Raw genomic sequence first — 12,706 nt, forward strand, 5'->3', positions numbered from 1 at the left:
CAATGAGCAACTGTATTTTTATTAACTAACATTAACACATAAATAGTGCAATAAATGTATTGTTCATTGTTCCTTGTTAGGTATTACATTATGACACCTTTTTATAAAGTTTTACAAAAAAAACATAAAAAGATCTATCATGAATTGTAATCAGCGCATCATAAAAATTATTAGCATAAAAATATAAAATTAGCTTTATTTTCTTTTGTTATTACACTGTTGTCTCTTTGGTTGAAAAATAACTTAGAAATAAAATAGAGATTACGTTTTTTTTATATTTCTGCTTCATGTCCTATATTTCATATCATTGGTAGCCAAATAGCTAATATTATTTTTATTTTATTTTTAAAATAATTGTTGTTCCACTCCTTTTTTAGATATAGTTTTAAAATGTAATAATTATTTTTTCATATGTAATAATTTTTTAAAAATTGTTCTTTAAAAAGGAAAAAAAAAAGCAAAATAGCCTAAAATAAATCTAAAATAAATATTTTTAGGTGACCTTCCAAACATAATATATATATTATATTATGTATATATATATATATATATATATATATATATATATATATATATATATTATATTATGTATATATATATATATATATATATATATTTCATGTTATCTGTATTCATATATTTTAAATTAATATTTCAAACTTTAAAAAAGGGAAAATTTTCGAAATATCACATTCCCCCTTAAAATGAAAGTATCTGTATAATGAAATATTAAATACATAACAGAAAGTTACAATAAAAATAGAAGTACATTTAATTAAATCTAAGCATAAATAAATAAATGATTAAGAATGTGAAATAACAAACTTTATGAAAAACTAATTTAAATACACAGCTTGAATTAAAATACATGTAATTTAACTGTGTACATCATAATGAAAACTGAGTACAAAATATGATTACAGTGATTCTTATTAATGTAAAATGAAAAGTGAACTAAAAATACATAATATACACTGTACTTTTATTTTGTTTACAGCAACATTACATTATGTATTTAATAATTTTATCATATATTTAATTTAGTCTGCATGTTAATGGTCAGAATGTTTACATTCTTTTTAGTTATTATTAAGCTGTTCAGATAAATAAAAGAAACGGCACAACTCGTTCAGTGTTTATTCCAGACACTGTGGTGAACAAACATACACACTGTAGATAAGTACAGTATAGTAGCCTCCTTGGCCTATTTGATAGGAGTGTAATCGTCCCATGCAGTCGCGTGCAGCCCCTCCCCTCTCCTGACACACAAGACTACACGCGCACTAAAAACATGGCGGATAAACACTAACCCTCACACTTGAGAAATCACACAAAAACCTTTCTCCGCAAGGTAACCAGTCCCCTTCCTACCGTCCGTAATAATTGCATAGCAATTATTACATCACTTTATAACTTTAGTTTTGCTAAACGTAAAGGAGAAAAACACAAAAAGTGACTCAGAGAGTTGCTACAGGCTAGCCTTTAGCTAATGCTTGTTGTATAAGCATTGAAGGTGAAGTGTTGTTATAATAACAGACCCAAAGATGTGTATTCTACTGTCTGCTTCTTATGATAAAGCTTAGTATATCGTAATATGAAGTTGTGAAAAGCGATACGAAACATGGCATGATGCTACGTAGCATAGCAGCATATTTGTTGTGGATTTGAGACAGTCTATGCTGTGTTCTTTAAAGTTTATTGTTTTATATCGATACAGGCACGTAAATCATTCCTGGAGAGTTTGACGTGATTGTAAATGTACACAAGAATAAATAATACGCTTTTGTTAGAGTTGATGTCGAGTCGAAAGACTAGCGTGTCCCAGTGAAATGAGGCTGTAGTGGTGTTTGGCTTGTGAATGAATCTTTTAAGCGAATGAATTGTTCATTTCGAAGTATCGACTCCCCTTTTCAACCGCGTAGAACGAATGAATCTTTGCTAATGAACTGATTCAAAAGATTCGAATCTCTGGGATGAATCAAATCCCCGCCACTACTGCGCTGTCATTTATGGAGAGGGAGGGACTGCGTGTTTGGCGCTCAAAGGCGCTCTGCTTTTGAACAGAGAACTGGAAAACTGGGAGACAGGGAGCCATCTTTTGAGGTATCTGTACCTATACAGTTAGTTTTATTCAATTATTTTACATTTAGATATAAAAGAGGGCTGTACAAAAACAGACACGATCAAACGCTCAATAGGGGAATAACTTGTATTCAGATTTTATTGACGGCGCGGGTGGTTTAACGGGATGTTTGCGTTTGTATTATTATTTTCTTAGTTATTTTGTCATGTAACGTTATTTCAGTTAAATATGGCCCAGTAAAGCCAAGCATGTCGCTTGTTGTTTACCACTCCACATTGACCTTTTGGGTCATTACTGCTTGTTAAGCGTCTGACCCAACGACCCTTTAGGTCATTCCAGACAGGAAAATGGTGAAATACGTTATTCAGTCTGTGTAAGAAAAATACCTTTTGGCTAGCTGTGTTATCGATGTTCATGTTGTTGTCCTTTGGGGAATATACCTGGCAGGGGTTCGTGGTTAACGGTTCAGCATGTAAAGAATGAGAAACCCGTGACAGCTGAGCTGTACACCGATTCACTGCCTGAGAGACATCTAAAACCACCTAAAACAGACACTGATGTAAGAAACAGGTTTAAAATCTCAGTTTTGTGTTTGTCTTTTGCAGAGAGGTTGGATTAAGCTGGATCATGAAGAAACCTGTAACACAGAAAGGTGACACTCTTATTTGTTCAGTGGATTAATATTTATCTAATTTGCTTAAATGTCAAAACGGCACAAGGCAACTGTTTACGAGGATACTTGCCAAATGTTTGTTTTATGTTGGCATATTTTGACTTATGATATATGTTTAATAATACATGTAATGATATTTAAGTGTTTTCCTTTCCCAGTAGCTATTGAGTGGAAAGATGGCAAACGGATCAAGCACGCTCGCAGTGGTCGCCCTTCTCGTGTCCCATCACAGTACCAAGGTAGGAAACTCACTACACTTAATGGAGAAGTTCACTTCCAGAATGAAAATTCCCTGATAATTTACTCACCCCGTAGTCTCGCGTAGCCAGACCTTCAGACTGACGGCTGAAGGTCTGGAATTCATGGCAGCTTTCATTGGCCAAGGACCGCCCATAAGCCGTTTGACCGACATGTCAAACAACCAATCACAGTTCGTTTCGTTCAGCGTCACGTTTCAGTGCGTGGAAATGCCCCCACAACAACAGACTGGCGTGCAACAAGTCAGTCATTGAAATAACCAGCATTGAAAGTTAAATAAGAAGAGGGAGAACAAGGAGTAAGTCAGTAATTTGTTCGCGAACGTCGCAAATGTGTATAACAACAATGGCATCTGCATAAGCACGTTTTAGCAAAACGCCGAGTAAATCAGTCTGCGCTTTGTTTCCCGGCGGACCGAAAATAAACACAACACTTGCCTCTCCCGGAAATCCGGTCAAATTCAACTAATCAGATGACGACTTCGACATTCCTGAAGTGTTTCCAGTTAAGTGTACCATATGCATCAGACGTTTAGCCAACGTTCCGTGGGCGTAACGTCTGAGGCTGAGACTACTCATCCCGTGTCATCCAAGATGTTCAAGTCTTTCTTTCTTCAGTCGAAAAGAAATGAAGGTTTTTGAGGAAAACATTCCAGGATTTTTCTCAATATAGTGGACTTCGATGGTGGCCAACGGGCTGAAGGTCCAAATTGCAGTTTCAGTGCAGCTTCAAAGGGCTCTACACGATCCCAGCTGAGGAATAAGGGTCTTATTTAGCAAAACGATTGGCCATTTTCTAAGAAAAATACAAAATGATGTACTTTTTAACCACAATTGTTCATCTTGCACTAGCACAACCTCACGCATTACTAGTAATCACGCACGCATAACAAAGGCGGAAGTACTGACCCAGTGTTAACAAAGCGTACTTGCAAAGAAATCAAACACCCTTTACAACAAAAGGTAAAACGATGTCGAATGATTTTGTTTTGAAGTTGGAGGACAAAATGAGATGAAGTGTTTTGTCCTACCCTTTTTGAACCAGAGTACACAGGAGTACACAGACAAAGAACTAACTGTCTGTGACTTTTCCAACATGATTACGCAAAGGGTGAAGATGCGCATCGCAGAGCTAATGCAAGATGAGCATTTGTGTTAAAAAGTATATACATTTTTATTTTATTTTTTAAGAAAATGACTGATCATTTTGCTGGATAAGATCCTTATTCCTTGGCTGGCAATGTGTGGATCCCTTTGAAGCTGCATTAAAACTGCAATTTGGACCTTCTACCTGTTGGCCACCATTGAAGTCCACTATATGGAGAAAAATCCTGGAATGTTGGACATCTTGACATAAACATCTTGGATGACATGGAGGTGTGTAAATTATCAGGAAATTTTCATTCTGGAAGTGAACTAATCTTTTAAATGGATGCTTTGAGTCAGATATCTCAACTGGGACACATTTAGCATTATTGTAATGTACATCTGAAAATAGTGAGGGAAGAGTTTCAGGGTTTCCGCGGGGTCTTAAAAAGTCTTAAAAAGTCTAAAATTTAAAAATCAAAATTTTAGGCCTTAAAAAGTCTTAAATTCGCTGTTCTAGGTCTTAAATAATTTTACACAGGTCTTATTTTTCCGATGTCCATGTAACGCTACCTCTAATGCTCATTTAAATTCTCTTTTTGTTGTTTCCGTGGTGTTGTAGTTCTTTATTTCACTGGTCCAAATATAATTTGCTGCATTTAAACTACAAATGGGACCAGCATGCAATAGCCAATTAGCTGTCTGTTATTGGCGCGAGTCTCTCTCGGATTGTACCGCAGAAGTAAAATGGATTTAACTTTTTAGCTATGGGGAAGTGCACGTTTAGCGATACTTGGCTTGAAAAAACTGAATATAGGGCTTGGCTAAGGCCAGTTGCTAACAACTAGATTTTTTTTCTCCCTCTGTGGAAGTTACTGCGTCTTCAGAATCGCAGTAGCAGAATACAGGTCAAACGACCTTTTTCTGTATATAATGTTATCAATAATAATAAGAAATATAGGTCGAGCTAGCTGACCGCCAGCCTTCGAAATACTTTTAAAATGTTTTTTTTTTTTTTTTACTAGCCCAACCGAACAAACCGCCTGATTAAAACAGAAGTGACAAAAACAACTAGCGAAGCATCGAAAGGCAAGAAAGATTCCTATTTTAATACATTCAACGTAAACAGAAATTGATAATGGATATGTGTGTATTTCTGGTCTATTTGTGACATACTTTAAATGTAAAAATGTACATGCATTTAAATGTAACAGCACTCTAAAGAAACACAATGAGGTAAAAATTTAAAATGTATAGTTTATTTATAACATGATATAGTTCAGTAATATACCAAGTGAGCTTTTTGCTGAAAATTCTCACAATTACAAATGTTACATTAATTTTAGCTCAATAAAAAAGTAGTTAGTCAAGTAGTTACTTACTATTAGACAATATGCAGCATTAGCAGAAGCATTCAGCGTTTTGATCGAATCAGTTGAAATAACTCGCTCATGAAGTGACTTACCGCCACCTGCTGGTAATTTAGTGTGTTTAAAAGTATGCCTCCACACCCAACATTTCTAATGTATATATTTATAAATCAATAAATGTATTTAAAACATTAATATCACTTTTCATTTTGCAGTGTAAATTGTGTAATCTCACTGCTAACAGCCATTTAGAATTTATTGATAAATTCATAAAATAAATTTCAAAGGTAATGCATACATTTCAAAAGTAAAAAAAAAGGCCTTTATAAAGGTAAATCAAATATGCAGATTTAAGATGTAAAAGCTAATAGAGCACTGATGAAAATATTGCTTCAGAATTTTTTTTTTTTTACGTCAGATATTTCTAGTGGTACTTTTATGGGGATATTTTGTGTGGAATAGTATCTGCTGATATGAAAAGTTCACAGTATATCGTAGTAATAAATTTAATTTATGACAGCCATGAAATTGTGTTTACTTTTTACATTAAACACATTAAATATTACATGTATGCATGTAATATAATATCTATTTCCATTACAGATTTCGGTCTTAAATTTCATATAAGGTGGTATTAAAAAGGTCTTAAAAAGTCTTAAATTTCACTTGTTCATATCTGCAGAAACCCTGAGTTTAGATTATATCTCAATATTGACCATCATGTTGCTAGACAGACTTGCTAAAACAAGATGAAGACAGAATCCTAATGGTGCGTTCACTCCGGACGCGAATGAAGCGGCAAGCGCGAGTGATTTACATGTTAAGTCAATGCAAAGATGCGAATAGCCATCCTGCGGCACGAAATGCGCGAATGAGGTGGCGCGAATGACGCGGCGCGAGTTGAGCGTTTCAAGCGTTTGCCGCACCATTCGCGCGAAACGCGTAAGTTCAAAAATCTGAACTTTGGCGAAAATTCGCGCCGCGTTAACCAATCAGGAGCTTGCTCTAGTAGTGATGGAGGCAGAAATCTGAAACAACAATGGAGGACAAAATCACCGTTGCCTGTCTGTGGTTACTCGGAGCTGTTCCATACATCTTTGTACTTTTATAGAAACGGAAAAAAAAAGGATCTTGTTTGATAGAAAGTGAGTGAAGAGGTCGGACAATCTGGTAAGTTTTAAAAAAAAAACGCTCTTTACTCAATATGACCTACATATATATACATATTGAGACTACAAGCAAGCTAAAACTGGCAAATTGAGCTCATTCACCTATTTTACAACTACTTTCCCGCTGACTAGTGGCAGACGCCCCTCCCATGACGCGAATTCGCGTCTGTTGTGAAGTAAATTTCACGCGCGAATGACGTGAGTTTTTACGCGCGAATGAAGCGAGTAAACTAAAATGTTCAAGCGTCCAACTACGCGCGAATAGCGCGATTCATTCGCGCAAGTCGCGTCCGGTGTGAATGCACCAAGAGTCATTTGATGCTGACATGCTTACCTTTAATTTTCAGGACTTTTCAGCTGGGAGAAGTACCTTAAAGAAACAGGAGCAGTTGCTGCTCCTCCTCACTGCTTCAGACAGGTAAGTCTTTTTTTATGCACTTATGCAAATGTGGAACATGTCATTATTTTGGGCCATTTATAAATGTCATTGTCACTACACATAAAAAAAAAGAAAAAAAAAATCCTTATTCTTAGAGCACAGCCCCTCCGGTGAATGAGTTTAAGGCTGGCATGAAGCTGGAAGCTCAAGATCCTAGAAACACTACATCCACCTGCATCGCTACCGTGGTGGGCCTGACGGGCTCCCGCCTCCGCCTGCGACTTGACGGTAGCGACAACAAGAATGATTTCTGGCGCCTGGTGGACTCCTCAGAAATCCAGCCCATTGGAAATTGCGAGAAGAATGGAGGCATGCTGCAGCCGCCACTAGGTGAGAAAGACAACCTTTTGCTCAACTCCGTTGTAAATTAGACCATTAGTTTGTTGTCTTTTTTATTATTATTTAGCATTCCAGATACATGAATTTCACAATTCAAAAACTTGATTCTATTTATAACTTTTTTTTTTATCTCATAAACTAGAGAAAATGACACAAAAAACAATTTTAGTCAAAACACTGTGCCATCTTTTAACACAAGTAATCAGTAACATCCTTGCCATTATTACAATGTGCTTTGATAAAATTGGACTAATAATTGACTGTGAATGTGTTGTGTTCTTCTCTAGGGTTTCGTTTAAATGCATCGTCATGGCCCATGTTCTTATTAAAAACACTCAACGGAGCAGAAATGGCTCCAGCCCGAATCTTTCACAAGGTATCTGTCGCAAATAGCAACAAACAAACACACACAATAGTTTAAAGGTTCGAGTTCAAAGATTATTTTAACATTTTCTGGTCATTTTACGCTAAAAGAAGCAAAAATATCCACCTTTTTCTTCCTGTAAGAGTGCGATGATCATTTGTAAATTTTATGGGTGTGGCTTCCGGTCTCATCCGCATTTGGCTGTACAAAACAGCTTGTTTTGCTGCTTAATATTGCAAATTGGTCTCTTACCATAATATTTTAATGTATTATCTTAATTGTGAAACACATTGGTTTGAAATACAAACAGTTTTACTGTTTTCTGCACGTTGTTATTCTTCTCGTTATAGCGGCTAATGAACCGGAAGTCTCGCCCACAGGCTTACTTCTATGTTAAAGAAAAAGGTGGATAAGTTTGCTTTGCATCTCTTTACTTTTTGTCTGATATATTTCACTTACTTTACTTACTTTTTTGTTTCTTCAGCAAGAACCACCTGCTCCGGAGCAGAACTGTTTTCAGGTGGGGATGAAGCTGGAAGCAGTGGACAGGAAAAATCCTCACTTTATATGTCCTGCCACAGTGGGCGCGCTGCGGGGCGGGGAGGTTCTGATCACCTTTGATGGCTGGCGGGGTGCTTTTGATTACTACTGCCGCTATGATTCCAGAGACATCTTCCCAGTTGGCTGGTGTGCACTCACCGGAGACAACTTGCAGCCACCAGGCACTAAAGGTGTGGATTATTCAGTATGAATTCAGATTTTCTCATGCTGACAAGCTTTCATGGGCAATTGTGCACAGGAATGGATGGAGGTAAGATGTACAAGAACGGAAGATATGGAATAAAGAGGTCAGTTCTAAATACACTGCTGTTCAAATATTTGGGGTCAGCAAATTAGAGGTGTCATGAACTGAGAAATCAAAATTCTCTTGATCTTTTGACATATAGTGCCTTGCGAAAGTATTCATAGTCCTTAATTTGTTTTCACGTTTTATGTTGCTGCCTTATGTTAAACTGTTTTAAATGACTTTTTTCCACATCAATCTACACTCCATGCACCATCATGACAAAGCAAAAACAGAATTGCCACCAATTCATAAATGTATTAAAAATGAAAAAAAAAAAAAAAACTCAAATAAGTACATTACATAAATATTCATACCCTTATCTTAGTACTTAGCTAAAGCACCTTCACAGCTATTTCTTTCTCGTCTTTTGGGGTACGATGTGACAAGCATTGTATTTGGCAATTATTTGCAATTCTTCACATCTCAAGCTCTTGTCAGCTTGGATGGGAACTAGCAGACATTTTTAGGTTTCTCCAGAAATGTTTGATTGGCTTCAAGCTCTGGCTGGGCAACTCAATTATATTCACAGAGTTGTCTATAAGCCACTCTTGCTGTGTGCTTAGGATCATTGTCCTGTTGGAAGGTGAACCTTCTGACCAGTCTGAGGTTCTGAATGTTCTGGACTGGGTTTTCATCAATTTTTTCTTCTACATTGACATAGAACATCAGATCACAGAATCTCGTGTCTCACAGTCTGAGGGTCCTTTAGGTGCTTTCTTGCAAATTCTAAGTGTGTTTTCTGAGGAGAGGATTGAGTCTTGCCACACCACCATAAGGCCCAGATCGGTGAAGTGTTGCAGTGATGTTTGTCCTTCTGTAAGTTTCTCCCACCTGCATATATGATCATGGAGCTCAACTAGAGTGACCATCAGGTTCTTGGTCACCACTCTTGCCAAGGCCCTTCTCAATCAATTGCTCAGTTTGGCCAGGAGGCCAGCTCTAGGAGGAGTCATGGTTGTTTCAAACTTCTTCCATTAAGAGTAATGGAGACTACATGCTTCTGTGAACCTTCAATGCAGCAGATTTTTTTCTGAACTCTTCCCCAGATGTGTGGCTTGATGCAGTCCTGTCTCTGAGTTATACAGCCAGTTCTGCCTCAGGGGTTGTTTTTTTTCTCTGCTGTGAATTTTCAGTTGTTAGATATTTTAATAAGATGTGTCCAAATCATACCCATTCAATTGAATTTGCCACATGTTAACTTTACTCAAAGTGAAGTAACATCAACAGTCAATATGAATTGCTCCTGAGCTAAATTTCAACTCTCCCAGATAAGGGTATGAATACTTATGCAATGGAATCATTTAGGTTTTTAATTTCTAATAAATTTGCAAAAATATGTTAAAACTGTTATTTGCTTTGCCATTGTGGTGTAGAAGATGCTGTGCAGTGCCAAGTTGTGGAAAAACAGCCCTCTGATCCCAACATTAGCAAAAAGTGAATTAATTTTATTTTTAATTAAAGGTTGTATCAGCGATTTCTAGCCTAAAACATAAAGTGTCAATTTCAGCTGACCTTTCTTCATGATCCGCTCGCTGCCTGCCCCATAAATTGTCTGTGAAAAAACCGCGTCTCTCTGGTCAGCCTAGGGTCCGAGATATGCCAAAAAAACAATCGGCACTACCAACCTTTCCACACATAAACAAACAGTGTTCCAACCAATCACCGTCAGGGGTTTGGTGTTGTGGACTTTCCTACTGGTGCAGGGATGTGAGGGAGGCGCAGCGAAAGTCCACAACACCAAACCCCTGACGGTGATTGGTTGGAACACTGTTTGTTTATGTGTGGAAAGGTTGGTAGTGCCGATTGTTTTTTTGGCATATCTCGGACCCTAGGCTGACCAGAGAGACGCGGTTTTTTCACAGACAATTTATGGGGCAGGCAGCGAGCGGATCGTGATGAAAGGTCAGCTGAATTTGACACTTTATGTTTCAGGCTAGAAATTGCTGATACAACCTTTAAGTTTCAGACTGTGTCAGTAAGAACTCAGCCCTTTGTTCACTTCATTTTACAGCGGATTTGTTTACAAACATAGCACAATTTGACGTGGGATTTTCAGAAAAATTTTAACTATAATGACGATGTACCAACTATATTGTATCCTACAGTAATGTTGCATCACACAAGTGTGAGTAACTGTTTTATTATGTGGTCCCTATTGCTTTGTCTTATTACAGATTGCTCAATATCTACTGAGTATTTATGCGTTTTTAACCTAAATCGCAGCAGTGGCCATCTGTAAGGGATGTAGGCTGTCAAACATACAAAAGTGTTAGCCAGTCATAGCAATGGTCATTTACTTACGAGTCTACAATCCACCACGCCTATTCAAACAGAGCATTCTGATGAGGGGGGTCAAAACAGGACAGAAAATAGCCTATTACTTCTAAATTAAATAATAATAATGTTTTTTATGTAAAAAAAAAATCTTGATAACATTATACGTAGACCTCAGAGAACAGTACAAAATAATTTAAAAAAGCAGTTCATGACCCCTTTAATGCACATGTGTGTTCATAGTGGATCTTTTTATACCAAAGCAATTTCTAAGAGTATTAGCCAGGTAAGTTTAATTCTGTGGGAAAAACTGTTTTACTTTAACAGTGCAAATGTGACTCCACAGAAGTAAAGACAGAATAAACAAAACAAAGAAGAGACAAAAAATAGTCTGGGTAGAGCAATTGAAAATTTAGAGGGAATAACACAAAATAAAAAGCAGTTTTTATAGCATAACCCACCCAATGATGAGTAAATGGTGAATAAATGACTGCATTTTTTATTTTTTGGGTGAGCTATTCCTTTAAGCAATAAAAGCATTTGATCTGAGAGAACATGGGAGTTTTGGTTTACAAGGGGTTGGCACCCACCCAGCTGGCATGGCTGCAAACCCTGTGCCCAATAGCAGGCCTCGCATTAAAGAGCTAGTGTGACTGTTTGAGTGGGATGAGAAGAGGGTTAAAGAGACAACGCAAGGCCAGCAAGTTTGGCAGAGGAAGACAAACCTTTTTGGGCCTCTAAACACACACTCACTGAACTTCACAGCTAGTCGGGGTAAGCGAGTTGTTATTGTGTTTTATTTGTGAGTGTTTTTATGTTTGAAGAAAACTGGGAAAATGTGTAAACGTATCAGTCTGGGAAAGAGCCAGAACAAACTTCACTGGTTTGTGCTTAAAAGACTTTCAGGGTTAACAGTACTAGAAAGACAGTCGTTGTGTCACTATTCGCAGAGTTTAAGGCTTTAGAGAGCAGATCGAAACTAAGGGACAGGAAGGAAGTGAATTGACTGAGAGAATAAGATGCCACAAATTGACACACGCTGCAAGATCAAGAACAGACCCTCGTTCAGTGAGGTCCTACAGTCTTCGTTTTTCTGAGTTGGATGAGTGCAAACTGCAATCCTGGCCTTGCTAACAGGTCTGTAACGCTGAAGTGTGTTTGTTTGTGATTGCTGTCTTCTGCTTGAGTTTGATCATTTAGTTCTTCTGGTGTTTTTGGCTTGCTTTAGTTTTTTGTTCACAAGGAATTTTGAGAAATGTTCAGTGTGGGTAAAGTTGCAAGCTTTTCATTTACTCTAGCTTTTTTGTTTGCAGGAATCTCAGATTATTTCAGATTTGTGGATCTCTTTCTCTCTCCGTCTTTCATCTCTCTCTCTTCTCTTCTTTTCTTGTGCTCTCTCGCATTTTCTTTTCATCTCTGTAGCACTTCAGAGGCCACTAGCACCAAAAATGTGTAACACAACTCATTTCTTTGTTAGAATGGCTCAAAGAAAAATGGGTCAGCTCTGCACACAAAGCCTGCCTTTCTCGTCTTCTGCTTCTGTGTTTGTTGCTGCACGTTGTGGTGTATTGCCCTATTTAAGCTGTATTTTCTTTCTCTCTTTTTTTTTAATTTTTTTATTTTTTGCAGTTGGGTTACCAAAGACGCTAGGTGCACTTGGTGCCCTACCAGAGGGTGGCATAGAGGGCACCGGCATGCCACCTACACCAGGCAGACCCCCACCCCAGAATAAACGTAAACCTGGCCGCAAGAAAGCTAAACTGTCTGCTGGGCCCTGGGGTCAGAAAGGAACACTTGGTTCCCAG

At 37.5% G+C, this 12,706-nt stretch overlaps 1 protein-coding gene across 1 annotated transcript; it reads left to right on the plus strand.

Moving 5' to 3' along the window:
- Positions 1 to 1,277: 1,277 nt before the first annotated feature.
- scmh1 (Scm polycomb group protein homolog 1) lies at positions 1,278 to 12,706 on the plus strand (the record flags this gene model as incomplete). Its single annotated transcript, XM_073847764.1, has 8 exons — positions 1,278 to 1,351; positions 2,689 to 2,735; positions 2,915 to 2,995; positions 6,986 to 7,056; positions 7,173 to 7,407; positions 7,704 to 7,792; positions 8,265 to 8,511; positions 12,531 to 12,706. Coding segments are annotated over exons 2-8 (924 nt in total), but the record flags the coding sequence as incomplete, so codon positions are not given.

The sequence above is a fragment of the Garra rufa genome, chromosome 9 (genome assembly GCF_049309525.1).
Source record: "Garra rufa chromosome 9, GarRuf1.0, whole genome shotgun sequence".
Taxonomy (NCBI): domain Eukaryota; kingdom Metazoa; phylum Chordata; class Actinopteri; order Cypriniformes; family Cyprinidae; genus Garra; species Garra rufa.